The following is a 23,294-nucleotide window of genomic DNA, read 5'->3' as shown; positions in this document are numbered from 1 at the left end:
AAAAAGAAAAGAATCATGAAGCTTCTTGATGCCACGGCACAATCTACTCTTGAATACAAGAGAGACGTGTGCCCAAGAAGAGGAAGTGCTACAGCGGCAATTACTTACTGTATAAAGAAAAGAGAGAGAGGAAAATTAAGCACAGTGATCCCTCAGAAATGCTGCTATGACACGCAGGCGGCTATTTTCTGGTAATCACTCTGCTGTAATGTATGAACAGTACATGGAAATAGTATTAGAATAATTTACTATTGCTTGTGAACAATAAATTAACAAGGTTGCTTGCTAGTTTGCATTTTCTTCTAATAAAAAACCCCATGAGGGTCACAGGCAAGGTAGCTGTAATACAAACAGTGCCGGATACAGGAATTTTCATTGCCAGGAAACAACAGGAGAGGATGTGATGCCCTAACACGTGTGCCAAGATGGCAGAAGACATTTTCAGTTCACAACGCGACCTCCACGTTGCTTCAGACAGGGCTTCTCCCTAGCCAACGTCACTGACACATGACGGGGGATGACCTGAGATTTCCTCTTTTCCAGGCCCAGGGAACACATCTGTCTTCAGGGAACTGAAGAGTCTTTTGTTTTTGAGAGTAAGATGGGGAAATCCCGTAAGACTTTGACTGATGGAAGTTGGATGCCTAATGAGGGTTCGAAATTAGCCATCGATTCACATACTTGAAGGCTGGGAGTCTGAAGAGATGGGGGAATTCTGCTGTGACCTGGCAAATCACTTCATTTCTCTGGTCTCAAGTTTCTAAGGAGGCAGAATTAGATGAATGATTTTCATACTTTACAATGGGAAGCTCTTTCTCCAAATAAATCTTAAGTGGGAACACGAGATGCAAGTATGTAAAACAGTGCCATGGGGGGGCGGTGAGGGCAGCTGGAACAAAGCTACCTTGGACCCTGCTGGCTTCCTAGGGACCCCGGGGGTCTCAGAGCCTTGAGGACAGGACAAAACCACCTGGCCAAGTATTTCCTAGCCCTGTATAATCCTCTTACATTTGGAAGAGAAGGAAAGGGAAGGGTATAGGGTCAGATAAGCAGATAAAGAAGCCCTCTCTCCCTCTTCCCATATAGAGGCCCCACTGCTACACTGAGTAAACAGGAGAGAAAAAAGAACATTCACTGCTCCTTTCTTCATTGTCTGCTGACTCCATTTCATTTGGATTCGGCTGCTGGCAGGATCACGGGTGCGTCTGCAGGAAGCTTGAGAGCCCAGGAGAGGCTGAGGGAGACCCTGGTCCTGGCCAGCTGGTCTCCTCTGAATGCTGGGAGGTCTGGGTGGCTGTGGGTGACAGTGGGTCGCTGCTATTATCACTCCAGTTTTGGTGAGCAGGACTTGAATTCCTAATAGCAATAGCCCCACGGCATTTAGTACATCTCTGGTTGGTACCAGAGTCCTAACTGGGAAGGAGGGAGGGAGAGGGGGAAGGAGGGAGAAAGGGAAGGAGGGGAGGAAGGAAGGAAGGAAGTGGGAGAGGGAGGGAGGAAGGGAAAGTTCCCATGTTGTCCAACATTATATGCAGTGCAGCTTGGGCCAAATCATATAGTGTACCCTCCTCCTCCCTCCCTCTAAAATCTCTTACATGATAAAAATCCAGGTTCTAGGGAACATCAGCAGAGAAAAACGTGGCCCACGGGCAGCTGAGCAGATTATTCAGAAGGCAGGGACCTGGCCTCTCTCACAGGAGCCAGCAGGGGCAGGAGAAGAAGCACAGCTGGGAAGTCAGGTCAGGGCTGACTGAATCTTTTGAATCTTTTGAATCCTGGCTCTGCAATTTACTCCCCGAGGCCATGTTACCAGCCTGCTGACTGTCAGTGAAGAGGGGCATAATAATACCTGGAGTTGTTTTAAAGCTAAAAAAAGATAAGCGAAGTGGCTGGTGCCAAGATGACCCCCAACAAACATCTATTTCCTCTCCCTGCCAGTTGCCTACTGGTGATGAAGGCTCATGGGTTGACTGAATAAGAGCCTCCGGAAAACTGTCAGCAGTCGTCCAGGGGAGAAACTCTCCCTTTGCTTTGCTCCCAGAGCCAGCGGAGGGCAGGGTGGCCCCTCTGGATGGGTGCGTTCTGGTTCAGAGCAGAGTCAAGGAATGTGGCGGCTAGGAAAGAGCCTCAGGAATCAGCTCTTCCCACTCCCTCCCTTCCCATCCAACGAAATGGACTCTCTGCAAGCAGCAGAGCTAGGATTAGAGCCCAGGCCCTAATCTCCAGCAGGTACTCTGGGTCCTAGGAGTGCCTGGAAGAGCAGTGTGGGTAGAAAGTGTGGGCTCAGGGGGCCCCCTGCTGCACCGCTTGTGAGCAGGGTGGCCTTGGGAAAGGGGGGAGACTCTCTGAGCCTCAGTTTCCTCATCTGCCGTTGGCACCACACTTAACTTCTCATGACGCTCATTAGGATGAGAGATCATGTGCTAAAGGTGCCTCCACAGGGCCTGGCATGGAGCAGGCATCCACAAACAGTCAAAGGAGTCAAAGGAGGCTTTAGTTACAATAGCTACACATTGATGAGTACATATACCACGTGCCAGGGGAAAGCAGGGAGGAACAAGGTGCTTTCTGCCTTGGAGTTGCTCCTAAGAAGATAAACTTCTGATCTGCTTCTCCCTGTTCAAGAATGTAAGTGAGGAAGGCAGAGAAGATGAGTGGCCTGGGCCCCCCACGTTGAGGCAGTCCGGTGGTGCCAGAGCCGGGTACAGGGGTGGGCACCTCGCTGGCACTCCCAGACCCCGAGACCTCGCACAAATCCACTCATCTCCAGCACCGCTGATTCATTTCTGCAAAGGGAGTGCCAGGGTGCAGTGCGTAGGGTGGGGGAAAGGTAAACCGGTGATGTCTAAGGCTTTCTAAGCTCTGAATTCTATGATCAATGGTCCCAAATCAGCACCAATAAATCCCGCTGTGACTTGGTTCTGTCATTTCCCTTGATTGACTTAAGATTCAATACAGAAGCTTCCAGCTAATTAAGGGGTCCAGTTGGCCACTTTGTGGTCGAGGATGGCTGGGCAGGAAGGCGCGAGAGACCTGACAGTCCTTTGCTTGTCTGGTGTGACGTGGCAGCAAGAGGGACACAGCTCCATGGGAGCACGTCTGACTCTGGTTTAGGGGATGATACGGCGGCACGTGACCTCACCACGTACAATAATTTACAGCAACCTTCCTCGGACCAGGCCTGGACTCCTTTCTGTGCTTCATATTTTCCTTTTGGAAAATGGGAACCACCTTGACACAGGGTGGGCCGTGATTATTCCTTTGAGTGTAATCTGCCGAGGATAAGACGCAGGGCAGGTCTTTTCTGAGGAGGCCCGGGTTCTTCCTCTCTCTTTCTTGTTCCTACACAGGATTCATTTAAAGTCCCGAGGCGCTTCTGCGCGAAGGCAGGGCTCCTGGAGAGAGATCCCTGCCGGCGCCTCTGCCTCCGGGCGCCTCTTGTACCAGAAACGAGTTTTGACTCGGGAACAAAGCACACTGAAAAGGCCTCTCAGGAACTGGGAATCCACCCCGTCCAAACTGGCTTTGAGTTTTGATCCCAAATTGGAACCTTTCAAGTAATTTCACATTTGATCGAACAGGGTTTTTTAATTTCTTATTTTTCCTTCTTTTCTTATATAAGGATGCAGACCTAAAAGGACCCCTGGGCACTCGTAGGTTCTTAGGAAATCTCGCTGCTGCCTTTCCTTGTAATTGCATCTGAAACTGATTAAGCTTCCGGCTCTGACCACGTGAGCAGTGAAATGGATGGGAAGGGGCGGGGCGCTGGGAATTACTTCGGGCATTCTGAGTTTGGGGACTGTCTGGATTTAAAAACAAAACGTCTTGGATATTCAGCTTCTAATGAGGTCAGGTTTGCTTGTTCCTGGGAGAAATGCCAGCCATGAAGCTGAGAAAGTCTGTTGAAAGGTCAGCATTGGGGAAGCCCCCGCCTAAGTCATGGCAAATGAAACCGCAGGCCCCTACGGTTCCTGGAGCGATTTATTTCTCTGTTTGGGAAAAGCAAACACACAAGCACAACAAACTCTCCTGGGCCCCGGGGTCCACGCTCATGGTCCTCCTGGGAAGCCCGTGTTCCCGCTGCCTTTGGAGTGGAGCCCAGGCACCACGTGGCAGACAATCCAACACAGCAAAAAGTGCTCACCCACCCCAGTTCCTTCAAAACCATAGACACCCCCTTGGGAACCCCTTCCAGGCGGCCTCAGAGTACGTGACAATCTTCTCTACCACCAAAGGCCCTGAAAACTTAGAAATGGAATATGCGGAACCGAGCCCCACCTGTGTAGAGTGAACTTTGAGGAACTGCACGTGGGATGGGTGAGCCCAGCGGGCAGAGACCTCGTGTCACTAGTTTGCCTCTGTATCCTCTGTGCCTTGCAAAATACTTGGCATATGAACATAAAACTTTTTACTGAACGCATACATGAATCTCACAGGCATTTATTTAAAATAGCATATACCACTGATTTGGGTTTCTTTCTTTTCAAACTCTAATCTCACGAAATGTTTGACTGGTCCTTTCTAGATCTGATCCCATCTTTTTCCCCAGAGGCTACTGGAAGAAAGACTTTCGGTTAAAGGATCCAGCCCTCTAATTTAATGGTTGGGAAACAGAGGAATCTTTAAGTGGGGAGGTCACAACCAGGGACTAAAGACTCCAAGTTTGGGCGTCAACCATCTGTCCTCCCAGCCCTTGCTACCTGCCTCAAAGATGCAGTCATGTGAACTCTGCTGTTGTTAACCTGCTCCCAGGAATTCCTGTCAACAGATACCCAGCACCCGTGTTACTACTTCCAGGACATTTGAAAACTTGAACGTGAACGGAGTGATCCGATACTTAAGGCTTTTGGATGGTTCCTCCCCATGCAGACAAAGAGCCCTTTTCTGCAGCCACCTGTAGCCAACATCCCTTGCAGCCCTAACATCACAGTGTCTATGGGATTCTGGGGAGTTAGTACCACTTCCTTGACATGTGTCTTTGCAGCCTTGCCTGTAACCGTCTGTTGCATGCTTGGTTTGTTTGCTTATTTTTATGCCCCTCAATATCCTCCTATATTCCACCTTCAAACCATTGGGCCAGCACTCCTCACACACACTAAGGCATGTTGCCTTGGCTACTGAGCTCTACAGAGCTTCAAAATGTACAGTCCTTCCAAATGAGTAAGATGTTTAGACTCTTTCTCTTTTCCCAAAGCCCAAGCAGAGACAAAAAACACACTTCTGTTTGGCCTTCAGGGAAAAGAAACAAAAACTCATAGATCCCCAGACAGAAATTTTCATTTTACAATTGCGATACCACCTACCAGAACTTTCCTTTCACTCTTTCCAAATGCAGAAGCACGCACGTGCCCTTTGGTTAAGGTAGCTGTGGGCATACGCGGTGCAGTCTGTGATGACGCTAGTCTCTAGGTAACGGGATTTGTCATCTTGTTCTCCCCATTAGACTGTTAAGGTCTTCAAAGTAAAGAATGATGTCCTTTTCTTTCTCTGTAATTCCCCAGAGCTCAATTCGGTGTCACTCTGTGCCTACCAGGTGTCCAATAAACACTGCTGACAATGTAAACAGAGTTCTTAGCACTTACAAATGAGAAGATGCCCACATTCACTGTCAAAGGTTTTTGTTTTTGTTTTTTTTAAAGATTTCTTGGATTCAATGCGTGTGTGTGTATGTGTGTGTGTGTATGAAAGAGAGAGAAATGAAAGCCTCAGAGATGAAGACAACCTGAGAATGGAAAACATGAAGACACACAGAGATAAAGAAAAGCACGCAGACCCACAGCGAGAAAGACCAGCACACAGAAACCCATGGGGCTCCCTCCAGGCTCAAATTTATACATTCGCGTATTTTTAAATGACGTAGCCGACATTGCGGTCCAAGATTTTGTGATTTCAGGTGTTTTACCCCACACAACCCGGCTGTGGGAAAACAGACAGGAGACAGGTGTCATTACCTCTCAACAAGCCAGGTGCCACGGCCCCAGGCCTTTGAAACACGTCACCCACACCTTCCTACTGGGCCTGGGAATTCTTGCCACCTTTGGTGAAGCTGCCAGAGTTTTTCCTTCCAAATTATAAAGTCCTTCATGAAGCCAGGCCTCAGTTACGGGATTGTTGACATTGAGTGTGACCGCTGCCACTCAACACTGGCGCCAGCAAAGCCTGCTCCTTGCCACTAGGGAGAGGAGACACTACGTAGTGGAAGAAGCCACGGCCAAGGGTTGGCAGTGTGGACAAGGCACGCCACCCTTCAAGGTGTCAGTCGCCCGGTCTGCGAGAGGAGACACAATCCCTGCGCAGCCCAGGGGCTGAAGTGAGGCTCTGCTGTAACGGGGTGACTCGTGGGCACGTGTGGGGCAGCGGGGAGTGCTCTCTGCCGCCCGGACTCACGGCCCCCTGCAGCCGGGATTTCTACAGGGCGGAGAACTGGACTAGGAGAACAAATCCCTGCCTGTGTGATAACTGTTTTAAATTTTTTAACGCTTTAAAAAAAGGGCTATAAAAATATCAAATTGTAAAGAAATCAGAACAAATTAGATAACGCGTAATTACATAACGCACCTTAGTGATGAAGAGCACGCGCTTCCAAGTGGCAAAGACCCTTGTTCGAGTCCCCACTCCCCCACTTACTAACTGTGTGACCTTGGGTGAGTTACTGAATCTTCAGAAACCTGGGCTTGCTCAGCAGTAACGTGGGGTTAAAAATAGTACTTGTCTGGGACTTCCCCGGTGGTCCAGTGGCTAAGACTCTGCGCTCCCGATGCAGGGGGCCCGGGTTTGATCCCTGGTCAGGGAACTAGATCCCACATGCCGCAACTAAGAGTTCGCACGCCACAACTGAAAAAAAAAGATCCCGTGTGCCGCAACAAAGACCCGGCTCAGCCAAAGAAATATTAAAAAAAAAAATAGTACCTGTCTCACAAAGGCAATAGGAGGACTAAATGAGATACTTTGTCAAACATTCTGCTACAAAGTAAGCTCTCAAGATTACTGGCAATCATTATTATTGTTCAGTACTTCCTCCCATTATCTGGGATTCATCTTATACAAACACAGTTAAAAGTATGCAAGTAACCAAAATCTCCGCTGAACAACCAAAACAGTGTTGCAATGTAAATGCATAAAAGCCTGGGTATTTTGTTCACACAGCCATGTCCAGATTCTCATTTAGTGTGACTCTGTACACAAGTCTAAGAGCAATAATAATGATGGACACTTGATCGACCACCAACTGTGCACCCGGCACTTCACTAAATGTGTTACACTTGTTATCACACTGGATCCCCACAGTCCCACAGGTATAATCATCTCCCGCATTCTACAGATGAGGAAGTAGAGGCTGATAGAAGCTAAGTGACTTGCCCTGGGTCAAAGTGATTAAGTAAGAGACTCAGGATGTGAACTCAGCCAGTCTGATTCCAACCCACACTCTAATCAATACCCTACAGCGCCTCCATGACCATCCTGGTGATCCCATCTCCCGGCTCGTGGCAGGTTAGAAAAAAGAGCTCGAGGGGTGGAGGGAACTGAAGTGACAGGTACAGTGACATGTGATGGACTGACGGATTAATAGGGAGACAGGAAAGGGAAGGGGATAAAAAGCTCACAGAGAAAGGCTTCCACGGCCCAGCTGTCCAGACCCAGTCATATCAGGGGTCAGAACACCCTAATATGTATTCAAAGCCCCCAAGAGCATCATGATTCCACAGCACAGTGTGATAATTTTCACTCTGCCATCAAGAAAAATCAAATTGTGTGCTCAGGAAGACAGAAAACAAAATGAGGGGATGGGGGACCGTGGGTGATATATTAAAGGGGTGGGTAGATTCCGTCGGGACAGGGCATCTACGTTGAATACCCTTTGACAATTTGCATAAATAAGTCACCGCCTTTGAAAAAGATGATACACTATTCAAGTAAGAGTTAAGGAAATACCAACACCCAGGTGCATCTGGATACTTTTTGTTCGTGGATCCTTACCTTGTATTTTAACCCAGCTTCTATCAAGTCTTGAGACAAAAAACCCTTTAGTCCTCTCTGCCTCTCTCAGTATAGAATCATGTCTTTGGTGTCTTTAGCCAGGGTAGCATTTAAGGGTCTCACAAACTAATTGCATCAGGTAATTGAAAGGAACATGTATTGAAAATAAGGATGTAAAGATTATTTTTTTAAAAATGGAGGAAAAAAGGTATTAGGTGGCTTTCTTGTCACAGGCAGCTGTCACCTGGACTTTTAGCGTCCCCTTCGGGCACAGGCCAGGCTGGCAGAGAAAAAGGGACTTGTGTTAAATCACGAGACTCGTTTCCAATCAGAAGCCAGTCACGGCTTCCTGTTCATAACCTTAGCTCACTGCCCCTTAAAGTGAGATTTTGTTTTATGCCTATTGACATTATATTCCCTAAGCTCCAGAAAAACTGCTTTCAAAGTCTCAAAATGAAGCTTAGAATATGATGGCTTCAAAGGCATTTGAACCGAATTTGAAAAGATTTGAAAATAGCATTTTAAATTGATATAATTGTAGCATGATACCTTTAACAGGTCCTCTAGTTCTGGTTATCTGAGCAGGGAGAAACCTCCAGGAACCAGAAAAGCCCCCATTCACCAACAGCCCACACTCACCACGCTGGCCAGCGGTGTCCAGACGGCAGAAGAGCTGTTCCCAGTGGAAATAGAGGGGATACACTTATCCCTCTAGGCTAGGGTTGCCAGATGTGGCAAATGAAAATACAGGACACTGAGTTATAGTTGAAGTTCGGATAAGCAAAGAATACTTGTTGATCATGAGTAAGTCCCATCCAATATTTAGGACATGTTCACATTAAAAAAGTATTTGCTATTTATCTGAGATTCAGATTTAACTGGGTGTCCTGTATTTTATCTCTCTCTACTGTGGGCTCTGACCCCCTAGGAGATTCAGGATGGGTGGGAAGTCGGGGCGAGCGGGGGTTCCGCTTACCAGCCTAGGAGAAGAGCACCACTGACGGCCCCGGCTGGCATTCTCTCTCCTTCAAGCACCAGGCTCCCCTCCCTTCCACCCCTTCCTCCTTTCTCTCTAAGGAGGCTCCATGGCTCCAGCCAATCCACGGTCTTCCTTAGGAGACACCTCTGGTCCCTCTGGCTGTCACCCCCCATAACACACCTCCTAACCCGACCTCGCCCCACACTGAGGTGCACGCGCGGAGGCAGACGGTGCTTGTAAGAACTTGTTTGTTTCTACGTTCTATTGTGTCTTGATTTGTTTCCCAAGAAAAGCTGCAGATGGGCTTTGGAGGGGCTCTTGATTGGAGATTTCCTTTCATTTTTTTCTTTCCCCATACAGACCCCCCTCCCGCCCACTGTATTCAGATGCCAAGAAGTAAGTCGGTGTTTGTTCCCTGCGATGATAATTTCAAGACCTGAATTAAAGTGAGGGCTGAGCCAGCATGCCCAGCTTGCCTAGGAGAAGTTTCTATAGACTCTATACCCACAGACACTGGCCTGACTCCAGCAGTGGACGCTCTGACCACCTCCCACCCCGACCATTTCATACCACTGATTAGTGGTCTTTAGTGAACCACACTCAAAAATAATCACATACATTTAACAAAAACAAGGAGGAAAGATCTCTTGGTTTCAGGCTTCCAAGCGTGTGCTTGCAGCAAAACATTTAGAGCCAAGCCATAAAATGAATGGAAATAGGAGGAAACACTGACACAACAATAAAACGAGGGGTGAGATTAATGATGCCATAATACAATCTGTTTTCATTTGGTGCAGAGAAAATTAATTTTTGAAGACATTTCATTTAACTTTGCAATATTTTGCAGTGTAACCTTTGACGCTTGAAACTTTTCTCTTTCATCCCCTTTAAGCCTGAGAATGGGGGAAGCCAGTTTTATGTCTGGTTGTAAGTATTGCTTCATGGCAGATGACCAGGCTTGCTGCCTCTGCAAGCAATGTGTACTCAGGGAACAGAAGTTATTGCTGACCATAATTCTCAGCTCTTTACCTCCTATTGAAACATCCACTTTAACAAGCCAAAATTCAACTTCCAAAAGAATAAGATGTGATACCTTCCAGAGCAAGGCACCGGGGTGGGCTGGACGACCAGATAAGGTTGTGTAAGCACTCAAGATACTCCGACCCCTCCAGTTTGAATCCAGGAAAGCAGTGATAGGAGATCACAGTTCCCACTGGGAAGGAGGTCTGGAACTCGGAGATGTTCACATAGCCATTAGAAGAGGCGAGCGGTCTCAGGCAGCCTGCGACGTGGGAAAGAAAAAGGAAAGTGTTTCACGTGGTCATCTTTGTACACCTGAAAGACAAAGCACTATATGTCTTTCGGTTTCCCCCGCTGTAAACGTGGCATGGCCTCCGAGGACTGCACACCTTGGTCTTAAATGCTCAGACCTCCTTATCAACGTACCTATTCTATTTCTAAAGCAGGTATTTGCTTTTATAGTTGCAAGTGGCATCGAGAGGGTGACACGAGTAGGGAAGTAGTAACGGGAGGTGGAGCTGAGGGTCGGGACACCCCTAGCCGGTGGTTCCAGCCCTGACTGCATGTTAGAACCACCTGAGGAAATGTTTAAATTAATTTATTTTTCATTGAGGTATAGTTGATTTACAATGTTGTGCTAATTTCTGCTGTACAGCAAAGTGATTCAGTTATACATATATATACATACATTCTTTTTTATATTCTTTTCCATTATGGTTTATCACAGGATACTGAATATAGTTCCCAGTGTGATACAGTAGGGCCTTGTTGTTTATCCATTCTGTATATAATCGCTTACATCTGCTAATTCCAACCTCCCACTCCCTCCCTCCCCCAACCCCCTCTCCCTTGGCAACCACAAGTCTGTTCTCTATGTCCGTTTCTGTTTCATAGATAGGTTCATTTGTGTCATATTTTAGATTTCACATATAAGTGATATAATATGGTATTTGTCTTTCTCTGTCTGACTTACTTCATTTAGTATGATAATCTCTAGTTGCATCCATGTTGCTGCAAATGGCATTATTTCGTTCTTTTTCATGGCTGAGTAATATTCTATTGTATATATGTACCATATCTTCTTTATCCATTCTTCTGTTGATGGACATTTAGGTTGTTTCTATGTCTTGGCTATTGTAAACAGTGCTGCTGTGAACATTGGGGTGCATGGATCTTTTTGAATTAAAGTTTTGTCCGGATAGATGCATGGGGGCGAATTGCTAGGTCATATGTTAATTCTATTTTTAGTGTTTTGAGGAACCTCCATACTGTTTTCCACAGGGGCCCCACCTACTTGCCTTGCCACCAACAGTGTAGGAGGGCTCCCTTTTCACCTGAGGATATTTTTTTAAAAAACTTTTTTTTTTTAATTTTTTTTTTTAATTTTTATTTATTTATTTATTTTTTATTTATTTATGGCTGTGTTGGGTCTTCGTTTCTGTGCGAGGGCTTTCTCTAGTTGTGGCAAGTGGGGACCACTCTTCATCGCGGTGCGCGGGCCTCTCACTATCGTGGCCTCTCTTGTTGCGGAGCACAGGCTCCAGACGCGCAGGCTCAGTAATTGTGGCTCATGGGCCTAGTTGCTCTGCGGCATGTGGGATCTTCCCAGACCAGGGCTCGAACCCGTGTCCCCTGCATTGGCAGGCAGATTCTCAACCACTGCGCCACCAGGGAAGCCCTCACCTGAGGAAATTTTTAAAAACACCAATGCCCAGCCCTGTGCCCGGGTCAGTATCCAGCCTGGGCACCCCTATCTTTTTTAAAGCTCCCCACGTAATCTTAAAGTGCCATCAGGGTTGAGAACCACTGAGGTGCCACAGAGGAAAGAGAGACTATTTCCTGTTTCAGCAGTGGTGGTGGGCAGCTTGAGAAGGTTAGGATGCAAACTGGGTCCCATGGCAGCAGATAATGGAAGACACCTGTCTGACGTAGTGCAATGAAAGTTTTGAAAATCCCATTGTGTTTTAGGTGAAATAGGAAAGTAACATGTAACGCAGTGGTTCTTAAACTTGAGAATAACCCAGAGAGGGCTTGTAGGACAGACTGCTGGCCCACCCACCCAGAACTTCTGGTTCAGTGGGTCCGTGTGGAGCTCAAGGATTTGCACTGCTGCAGGTTTCCGGGTGCTGTTGCCGTAGCACCAGGCTTTGAGCAGACGTGCCGTAGCGAGTTTGTGCACCATGCACAGAATTCTGTGTGCCATCTCAGTGAGCATGAGGCCTGGATCCCTGCTTCTGTAAAACAGTAGCTGCCTTTTGTCCTGAAGCCTGTGCAGCCCAGTGGAACATTCCCAGTGGCACAGCAGCCCACTTGGTGTGGCATCTGCTGTGATCAGTGAATTTCTTATTGGCTTCAGCAGCTTCACTGGAGGGAATAATGACCCTGCAGAGCTGTGCTCTTCCCGGGGAGAACTAATTGTGTGTGTAGTAAATAATGGATAATGGAAAAACCTACTTTCCCTTCCAATCACCAAGCACAAATTATATCACGCAGGCACTGCAGCAGATGATGGAACTCCTCTCTTAAGATGACTCTGTGACACATTACAATACAAGCGTCGAAGAGCCACGTATTCAGCGAACTGCTTGGGTCGGCGCCTTAGACTGTGGTGTCTGTGTCTGTATCAGAGCGGACACAGACACCACAGTGAGGGGTGCACAATGTAGGAGGCATTCACTCTGGGGCCGTCAAGGGTCAACCTGCACTGTTGCATTCTGGTGTCCTGGAGCCCCGCAGACCCCACAGACCCCAAAGATCCCTGCCCGGAACAAGCCACACTCAGGATGGACCAGACCAGAAATGCATGGTGCCCAGCCATCGTTTTGGGCAATCCCAACTGTCTTAAATGATTTTTTTTTTTTCGGAGCTGAAAACTGACACTGTTCATGGCAAAAGTGAAATGTGTGGAGGGAGGCTGGCAATCAGGCATAAACAGGATCAATAATTGAGAAAAAAAAAGATAAGCAAATCAACACCAACAGGGGAATGTGTTAGAACCCTGAGCAGGGTTCCAATGTGTGGGCACACGTGACTGTGCCCCTGCCTCCTTCTGGGAAGGAGTGTGGTTCTAAGCTACCCATGTGGATAAACTGCATCCCCTAAGTAAAAAACTAACTCTGACCCACAGGGAGCAGGAAGCATCGGGCCATGGATCTCTAAAACACAAAAGTTCCGGGGGAAAAATGGCCTTGGAACGGTTCCCACCTCCGACCCCAAAAGGAGATGAAAGGGGTTGGAACACGTGCAGCCAATCAGAGAAGGAAAGCTATGTCCATTCTTGGTTGGAGGACAGCCTGTCCTAAAAATACAGTAGAAAACTGGCTTCGACTCAATAGTTGAATGTGATTTCTATTTGCACTTCGAGATAATAGAGAGACGGTTCCTCAGGCTGTAGCCCCTGGATCTATAGGTGCAAATAAAAATTACAGGATGAAATGTCACTCGAAGGGCCAATTATACACACCCTGGGGGCTAGAGAGGTGTCAGGCTGTCTAAAGCAACCGTGCTGTGCCCACGCGAGTGGACGGCAAGGTGCAGGGGCTGGAGGCGGGTATCAGGGCCCAGACCAGGGGCACCTCCTCTGTGGGGACCGAGGGATCTGAGGAGGGCTGAAGGTGGGCTGTGGGCTGTATTGCTGTTTGAAGAAGCACACCTTTCAAGAGCGGCCGGCCAGCTCTTTTGTTGCTGCAAAAAACATCGAAGCTGTGTTATGACTGAGATTTAGTAAGGGGTGCTAGAGGGGAGGGGCAAGAGGGCGCAGACAGAGCAAGAGGCAAGCCTGCACCTGAACTCGTGACAATGACACCCCAAGATGTCTATCACCATAGGGCATTTAAAAAAAATCACTGGGATAAAAAGAACTCCTAAAGAAGCGTACTGTATTTAAGGGACGTAAAAGGAAATTGAAAGGGTGGGAGAACCGAAAGGCAAGTGGAAAATATGAAAGCAAGAAGGGGTTGGAGTCTGAAATAATTTTCTTGGCCGTTGCTCGGATAGCGCCGCAGGAGTGGAACGAATCCATGGTTAATAAAGTTCATTTGGATAAACAGCCCCACCTGAAAGCCGGCTGCTGATTCTCTGGAGAGTCTCTAGGAGTATAAATAAATCAAGTGTCTCCTTTAAGAATGTAACACATAACACGCTGAACAACCCAGAAGCTTCTGGGGAGAAATGCAGGAGGGTGAGGACCTGGGTTGCCTCTGTCCTCCTAATCCTGAAGCCTTTGTTTCTTCAAGGGGCTGTGACTCTTAAACTCTCACATAAGGAAATGATTTATTTCCAACTATGGAGTGCACAAAGCAATATCAGAGTCTGCCCGTCATGATTTCCAAGCAGAAAGTTGACATCCATCTCAACTTTAACATGCCAGTGCTTTTGGTGTAAATAAGATTGCTAGCCCTCTCCCTTGGATTATGAATTATGCATGGGCTTCTTGGTCCTTTGGTCCAAGTCACATGTCAAAAAATAAAATCAGAATTAATGGGAACTCGAGGGCTTATTTTCACAAATAGGGCCCTCTGTGTCGGCCCAAGCAAATTTAAAAAACGCAAGAGGATAAATATTCATCGTACAGTTTGGATGAAATTTGAATTTGATTATTTTTCTGCTCCTCATGCATTATAAAAAAGGATAACATTATTAAGAGAAAATAGCCTCTGTAAGATTGGCTTTAAATATATTCGCACCACAACCGAAATCAGTATAAATGCTGTTATTTCCATTAAATACACAATAGTTCATCATTGGGTTCACAGCCCAGTTACAAGGCTCCTAATTCTGCAATGACTTTTGGTTTCTTAGAATAAAGGAGACATCCAACACACTAAAGAATAAGGTATTTCCCATTTAAACTTTAAAGCTGGGTGTATAGAGCTGGAGAGAAGCACAGGGAATTGTGGGAAGATTCCAAACACAGAGCTGTGGTGATCAGCGTGCAGTACAGCTGAACCATGAGGTGTGCGTGGCTTTGTGTTTCCCCCTGTCATCCTATTAGAGAAACGTGTACACGCTCCACAATCAAGTCTGAAAGAACAGCTGAGAACCACAGCCTCAGCTCCGTACCTTGACAGATGGGCAGATGGTCCCACGTTCCGTCATCACGACATAATGAAACCTTGTTGTACAGGTCAGGGTACCGGATCTTGAATCCTTCATGACAAGTGATGATTAATTTATCTCCATGTCTGTATGTCTTGTTATGAATCTCGGCATCTTCAATTTGCGGGATGCGGCAATCTGCAATTGCGTAAAAAGGATACATTATTTTTGGAATTCAAACAGTTGTGGTTCACAGCTTCACAAGAAAGCTCTTATTTTCACACCTGGTCTCAACCTACACGGCAATCTGATAAATGGTTCCTTAGTTATCACTAGACTCAGGCCCCAAGGGCAAGCAGCAGAAGCTGCAGAACCTGCTTCACAGACAAATAGGAAGAGGGGTCGAGGTGCCGAGGTCCAGGTCCAAAAGGAACCTTGTTTTCTGCCCGCGACACTTTACACCCTACAGTTGAGCTTACAAGCAATTTTGGAAACGAGTGAAGAAAGACCAAAGCTGGGGATTCACCTGAACTATCTAGCTGGTTGCCCACTTGGCTGGGTTTGTGGACCGTGCGCTGCACCGAACAGCCTGGCTGGATGGTCTCGCCTGGTCCCCCCGCCTCTGCCTGTGGGGTGAGGGCCTGGGCCTGATAAGAAAATGGGCTTTGCAAAACAGCAGGCGGCGGAGCTGGGGCTGCATTTGCTATTAGCATTTCCCATCCACCTTATCTGTTTTTAAAAAGATAATAAATAGAGCAGCACATACTACTGCCAGTATCACAAAAGGCTCAGAGAAAGCAAATGTTGTCTTTGAAAAATGGAGTCAGAGCAGAATGCAGGTGACTGGGAGGGGAAGAGGCGATGGAGTCAGGAGAAGGGTGTTGGGGGGACAATCATGCAACAAAATGATTAAAAGAGAAAATAAAACTGATCAATCGTAACTATCCGCTTCTAACTCTAGCTACCTCCGGTTTACCCTGCGGGCCACTCCACTCTGCGCTGGGAAGTTGGGATCCTGCTCCCGCTGGACCCTCCCCCTCTAAACACCGCCCAACTAATCCCATCTAATTTTTTTTTTAAATATATATCGGAGTAGAGTTGATTAACAATGTTGCTGTGTTCGTTTCAGGTGTACAGCAAAGTGATTCAGTGATACGTATATATGTATCTTTTCAAATTCTTTTCCCGTGTAGATTATTACAGAATGTTGAACCGAGTTCCCTGTTCTATACAGTAGGTCTCTGTTGGTTATCCATTTTAAATATAGCAGTGTGTACACGTCAGTCCCATCTGGTTTAAGTCACTTTGTTCACCATGTGTCTCTCTTCATCTCCTGTTTTAAAGTCCCTGATTTTACACGCATGTATGCTTGTAAGCATGAGCTATTTATTTATTTCTACTTTTAGAGTCAGGTAGATGAGTTATGTTTCCAGTTTGCTGCTTCTTCGTTTTTTGAGACAAGGCAAAATTTAAAAACAGCACTTTGATGATCATAGAAGCTTCCTTCGGAAATTTCTCAGTGGGTTTCTCAGCCACTCCCCAAAGCCTAGTGAATCCAGAATAGGTTGGAATAGTATTAATAGGAAGTCTGACCTTCAAGTTCCTCTAAGCTTTGAACGATTAGCTCTAGGGTGATGAACCTTGGGAACCCTGATGCAGGTGGCTGGCTTGAGGGTGGCTCTGGGAGCTGGGAACTTGGGTAGCTTTCAAAAGATCATGTCCCAGGAGCTTTGATGTGGGGTTGAGGCTGGGTTTACTGGGAGCAATCTGACAACAACGGACTCCAGAAAACAGAATGTTAGTGACGGGAAAGCCTCGGGCAGAAGAGGCCTCCCAGGCAGAGGAGGGCCCTGGCAGCTGAGAGCCCAGGGGTGGTGGCCATTCACCATCTCCTATGAGTCCTCCGGAGGCAAACGCTTGCGAGCCCGGCTCTGCCTCGATCTCAGCCCTCGTTCCCACCATTAGCTTGAGAGCAGGGACTGTGTCGCCACTTCCTCTGACATTCCCTCCGCGCCTCCAGACCTTTGTACACACCTGGCAGAGAAAGGCTGAGGGAAGCCATGTGGACCTTTGCCCGAGAACGCTGTGCGCCTGCAGCCCCTTCGAGATGCTGATTAACAGGCTTTCGGAGCAGTCCTGGCAGCTAAGCCTTGCCCTGAGGAAACCCATCATCAGCTCTTCCCTTTGCCTATGGATTTCAACAGAGAGAGTCTTGGCTGGAGAACCGGGTTCTGGTTTCCATCTTACTTCTCATTTTTGTGTCTCAGGCTGCAGAAAGAGGTTTCCTAACTGTTCGTGTTTAACCAATAGTTTTTCTGCAAGAATAGCTGAATTCCTCCCAAATCAATCCCAGAATAATGATGACGGGAGTCACAGATAATTGACAGTTCTCTGCACACCGCTGCTGCCTTCTTCTTAATGGAAAATGTGAATTACATTTTTTTCAATATCGCTATGCAGAAATTATTCACAGCAAATAAAAACACATTTGTCAAGGCATCCGTCTGTAAAATCTGGGCTGTAAATAGATCCTGTGGTAGTAATTTATATGACTAACAGTTATTTTCATGGTTGACTTAAAACTTATTCAGGAATTAACCAGGATACTCAGGAGGCGGCCAACTAGTGGCAGTAAACTCAATGCACAGAACTGGCCATTTGAACACTGTGACATATGGACACTGGCTGACCAGGAGCGGAAGCACCCAAGCCTTGTTTCCAAGAGTGGCTTCTCTGCATAGTGGTCTATAGTATAGAAAGCTTTGAACTTCTAATTAGAATGTCATGTTTCCATAGGCAGGGGACTATAGGTTCAAAGGGAATTCACAGCCTCCCAAATGCCAGTAATTATGTACTCTACTCAAAGAAGAGTCAGCATAGAGAGTGATATAGGACCAATTTACTATGTGAGTGGAACCCCATATCCACTGGGGAGTCAAAAGTTGGAGTTCAAACTCCACCAAGGTAGAGAGGCCAGAAGCGGCCATGCCCTACGCGTAAGCACAAAACTCAAACAGACCAGCTCTAACAATGCCTAACCTAAACCTTGACAGGAGAAAATACCATCCAGAGCCTTTCTAATTATTTTTTAATCCAGAATGTCTGGCACCTAAGCCCCCCAAATGAAGGAGGGTGAAGTAGAAAGAAGGCTTTGGAATAAATACATGTCCTAACCAGTTATTGGTAGCAGTCAACAACTCTGGACCTTATTTCTCTGGAAAGACATAAACCAGTATCTTTAGTCTCTGAAAAGAAACATGCAATCTTCATCAATTCTAAAGTTTCATATAGAAATAACATGATTTTCTATAGCACAAATGCATCCAGCTGACACAAAGAATTTGTAAAAACTGCTTCAAAAATATTGTTACCAAAGAAATATACCTATGAAAAAAGGTCTATCAATAACTGATTCTGTCAAGTAGAATCAGGTCAACAGTCAAAACTTTTGTCTACAGGGTATCAATGGGCACTTTGGAGATAAATTTGAGGGATATCAAAAGCTTCCATTCCAGAAATCATTTTTCACCAGCCTATCACTATCATTATTTTTGTATCTTGCTACTAGTAACAATGAGGTTTTAATATGATAAATAAATAACAGAGTGGATAAAAGGCCCTAAGGCAGTACTACACATGTATACCTACGTACAAATCAATTGATCAGATTAGTTGCAGAGAGCGGAGTCCTAAAGGATGGAGCAGGAAAGAGAAAGAGGAATTTTGAAGAATATGTGGCGTGTGTTAGAGTTACTTCTCTTTTATTTAATTAATTAATTTATTTATTTTTATAAATTTATTTATTTTATTTATTTAGTTTTGGCTGCACTGGGTCTTCATTGCTGCGCATGGGCTTTCTGTAGTTGCGGCGAGCGGGGGCTACTTTTTGTTGCGGTGCGCGGGCTTCTCATTGCAGTGGCTTCTCTTGTTGCGGAGCACGGGCTCTAGGCACGTGGGCTTCAGTAGTTGTGGCACACGGGCTCAGTAGTTGTGGTGCACACGCTCTAGAGAGCAGGCTCAGTAGATGTGGCACACGGGCTTAGCTGCTCCGCAGCATGTGGGATCTTCCCAGACCAGGGCTCGAACCCGCGTCCCCTGCATCGGCAGGCGGATTCTTAACCACTGTGCAACCAGGGAAGTCCCAGATTTGTTTCCCTTTAAAATGTTAGTTATACGTGAAAACAAATCTGATTCCTTAAAAATGCTAAGTTTCAACATTAATTTGCCCCTCAAAGTGTTCCTAGGAACATGAATACATGATACACTCTCAGATTCACAATTCATATTAGCATATTAAAGGCTCTGAAAGCCTTGCTGTAAAGAATTCTACTGGATCTTGTTTAAGCCAGCACTTGTGAAGCTTATTATTCATCCATCAGTTCATTCATTCATTGAGTTATTGAGTACTTTCTCTAGGCCCAGTACATTCTAGGTGCTGGGGATAGAGAAAAAGTCAAGTATCTTACTCTTACGGCATTTGCAATGAGGGAGACTGCTAACAGGCAAATTATCAGGTAAGTGAGCTAGAAAATAACAGGCAATCATCACTGCTATGATGAACACATAACAAGGTAATAGGATAGGAACTGACTTGGGCACTCCTTTAATTTGTGTAGACAGGCAAGGTGCCTCTGAGGAAATGCCTTTTATTAAGCTAAGACCTAATGACAAGAAGAATCCAATCATGTGTGGACCAGGAAGAAGTTTCAGCCAGAGGGAACAGCTACTACAAAGGCCAGGAAAGAGCTCAGTGTCCTTAAAAACACAAAAGAGGATCAGGGACTTCCCTGGCGGTGCAGTGGTTAAGACTCCATGCTTCCAATGCAGGGGGTACAGGTTCGATCCCTGGTCGGGGAAATAGGATCCCACATGCCACACAGCATGGCCACAAAAAAAAAAGACTAATTTCATGTTAAAAAAAAAAAATTAAAATCGGTGTGCCTGTAGTAAGCAAGAGGGAGATGGAAAGTCAGATCGTGCAGGGCATTGTAGATGAGGACAGGGGATTTCGTTTTATTTTAGTGTGGCGGGAGCTCCTGGAGCTTCTAAAGCATGGGCCATGACATGCTCTGTGTCATGTGGGTACATGCAGTAAAGGGCTGGCCTTGCCAAAAGGGAGTTCTGGCCTTTGCCCTCAGCTCCTGGGAATTAACCTCTAAGCCCCTGGATTGTTCTACCCAAGATGAGTATCTTTGTTTATCTGGAGCTTAGCATAGACCAGATAGTCTATGCTAACAATGTGACTTAGGCTGGGAACGTTGGTCCCTACAGTTATCAGCTCTACTTTCGAAAGAACTGGAGACACATAAGTGGCCAACTACATCTACATGACCAAGTCCCAGTAAAGATGCTGGACACCAAGCCTCAGGTGAGCTTCTCTGGTTGTCAATACTCCGTGTGTTTTGACACACATTGTTGCTGGGAGAACAGGCACTGTGTGTACAGCTCCACTGGGAGAGAGCAACTGAAAGCTCATGCCTGGCGCCTCCTAGACCCTGTGTGCCTCTCCCCTTGGATGATTTTAATCTGTGTCCTTTTGCTGTAATAAACCATAATCATGAGTACCATCAGTCCTTCTGGTGAATTATTGAACCTGAGGATGGCCTTGGGGACTTCCAAACTTGTAGCTGGAATCAGAAATTGATAGTCTTGGGGACCCTTGAACTTGCAGTTGTTTTCAGAAGTGATGGTGGTTTGGGGGGGGATCCCCAAATCTTGTACGACAAAATCCTTTTTTCACTTAATATCTACTAACATCCCTCAGAGTCACTGTTCTGTATCAGTGCTGTTCCACACCTCTACTATTCTACATAACTACTGTTCCATGCAGTAGTATCCAGAGAACACTGTCCTGACCGCCATAGTTTACTCAGGATCAGGCTGAAGATGCTGAATGGAGTCAACTGTGGCTGATGATGTCATCATAAACAAGCAACATAAGGCAGAGAAAAGTAGAGGCAAGAGTTGGTGCTGTTCAGAGAGGAGACGACTGGAGAGAGTGGACGCTTCACAGAAAAAGGGGCACCACCATGTGGGTAGTTTTGCTTTGGGAGCACGGCTAGTTCAGGCTGTTTCTTTCTTCTTCATAGGATATTGACTCCTATGAAGCCTGAAGAAGCATCAGGACAGGATATTCAAGACCCTGTGGGGCTCTCAGCCGAATGTTAATGTGGAATTATCATCAGGTCATGCTTAAAACCACTGAGAAAAAGGCATGTGCGACGGATGTGGGTGGAGTAAAGTTATTATAAGTAAGCGTGTTGCTTGTACTTAGTGTTTTTCTTTGACCTACAGATTGGTATATTTTATTTATCTGTGGTTGACGAAGGCAATTATTACCAGTGTTTTGTTATTTAAAGTATTTATTTTTATATTTAACACTTGGATAATAACTCTCTGTGGTTTCTTAGCTGTCCACTCTGAAGGACTAAGAATGTTATATATTTCTTTTAAGCATACATGGAACATTTACAAAAATTGACCATACTTGGGCCATAAAGTCTCAAAATAATTCAAAAGACTGAAATTATAGAGCACGTTTCCTGGCCACAGTGAAATTAAAATAGAAATGAATACAGTTATCCCTCAGTATCCATGGGGCACTGGTTCCAAGTAGGACCTCCCCCTAACCCCATGGATACCAAAATCCACAGATGACTCAAGTCCCTTATACAAAATGGAGAAGTATTTGCATACAACCTACACGCACTCTCCTGTATATTTCAAATCATCTCTAGATTACCTATAATCCCTAATACAATGTAAATGATATGTAAATAGTTTCAAATAATAATATAATAATATAAATGCTAGGTAAATAGTTGCCAGTGTGCAGCAAATTCAAGTTTTGCTTTTTGGAACTCTCTAGAATTTTTGTGTGTGTGTGAATATTTTCAATCTGAGGTTGGTGAATTCTGGTGAAACCTGTGGATACTGAGGGCCAACTGTTTGGAAACTAAGTAAAACTCCCATATGTTTGGAAATTAAGTAATACCTTTCTAAAATAATCCATGGGTCCAAAAAGAAATAACAATAAAAATAGAAGGTACTTTGAATAGAATAGCAATGAAAATACTACATATTAAAATGTATGCTCACAGACAAAACTATGGCTCTAGATTTCCCTTTAATCATAAGTGCACATATTAGAAAAAGAGAAATATCTGAAAATTAAGAATGTACACCTGGCAGTTGGTTAGGTCAACTTTGTTAATTTCGTTGTTCAAGTTTTCTATACCTAGTAGGTTTGCTTTTTCTTGATTGCTCTATAAGTTGCTAAGAGAGGAATGTTTAAAGCTTTCACTGTGTTTATGGACTTGTCCTTAAAGAGCTCTTTTTGTAAAGTCTTATGTCATCAGGCATTTATTTTTTATTTATTTATTTATTTATTTTAATTTTTTGGCCGCACCACGTGGCATGCAGGATCTTAGTTCCCTGACCAGGGATCAAACCCACGCCCCTTGTAGTGGAGCGCAAAGTCTTAACCACTGGACCACCAGGGAAGTCCCTGTGGACTTGTCCTTAAAGTTCTATTAACTTTTGCTTTATATATATTGAGGTATATTATTAGGTACACACAAATTTAGAATTATTATTAAGTACCCAAATTAAGAACCCCTCTAGAAAAGTTAGAAAAAGGACAACTGAACCTGAAGAAATTACAAGGAAATAAATAATAAAGAAAATAGCAAGCGTTAATGAAATAGAAAAGAAACATATGTAAGAGAGGATCAACAAACCCAAAAGTCTGTTTTTTGAAATCAGTAAAATTGGTATATCACTGATGAAACTGATCAAGAAACAAAGAGGGACCCCACACATAACCATAAAAGAATAAAAAAGGGACAGCATTACAAATGCTACATTAAAATAAAAAAGATGTCAGACTTCCCTGGTGGTGCAGTGGTTAAGAATCTGCCTGCCAATGCAGGGGACACGGGTTCGAGCCCTGGTCTGGGAAGATCCCACATGCTGCAGAGTAACTAAGCCCATGCACCACAACTACTGAAGCCCGCACGCATAGAGCAAGTGCTCTGCAACAAGAGGAGCCACCGCAATGAGAAGCCCTTCCACCGCAACGAAGAGTAGCCTCCGCTCGCCGCAACTAGAGGAAGCCCACATGCAGCAATGAAGACGCAAAGCAGCCAAAAAAAAAAAGATGTTGTAAAAAACTTTATACCAAGAAATTAGAAATTTTAGATGGAGTCAAATTCTAAAAACAAACAAAAATTGTACAATTTACCAAAAATGACACAAGAAAAAATAGAAAGTGGTTATAATC

General features: G+C 45.4%; 1 protein-coding gene across 3 annotated transcripts in view; it reads right to left on the bottom strand.

Moving 5' to 3' along the window:
• SUSD4 (sushi domain containing 4) overlaps positions 1 to 23,294 on the bottom strand; it is a 137,776-nt gene that overhangs the window by 22,232 nt on the left and 92,250 nt on the right. For all 3 annotated transcript variants that reach the window (XM_059941961.1, XM_059941956.1, XM_059941967.1), the window contains 2 exons: positions 15,038 to 15,211; positions 10,050 to 10,238 (listed from right to left, as the gene is read on the bottom strand). In XM_059941961.1, coding sequence (XP_059797944.1) covers positions 10,050 to 10,238; positions 15,038 to 15,211 — 363 coding nt within the window. The remainder of the gene's footprint in view (positions 1 to 10,049; positions 10,239 to 15,037; positions 15,212 to 23,294) is intronic.

Source organism: Balaenoptera ricei, chromosome 1 (genome assembly GCF_028023285.1).
Source record: "Balaenoptera ricei isolate mBalRic1 chromosome 1, mBalRic1.hap2, whole genome shotgun sequence".
NCBI classification, from domain to species: domain Eukaryota; kingdom Metazoa; phylum Chordata; class Mammalia; order Artiodactyla; family Balaenopteridae; genus Balaenoptera; species Balaenoptera ricei.
The sequence above is the reverse complement of the archived record's forward strand: the minus strand, read 5'-3'. Positions and strand labels throughout refer to the sequence as shown.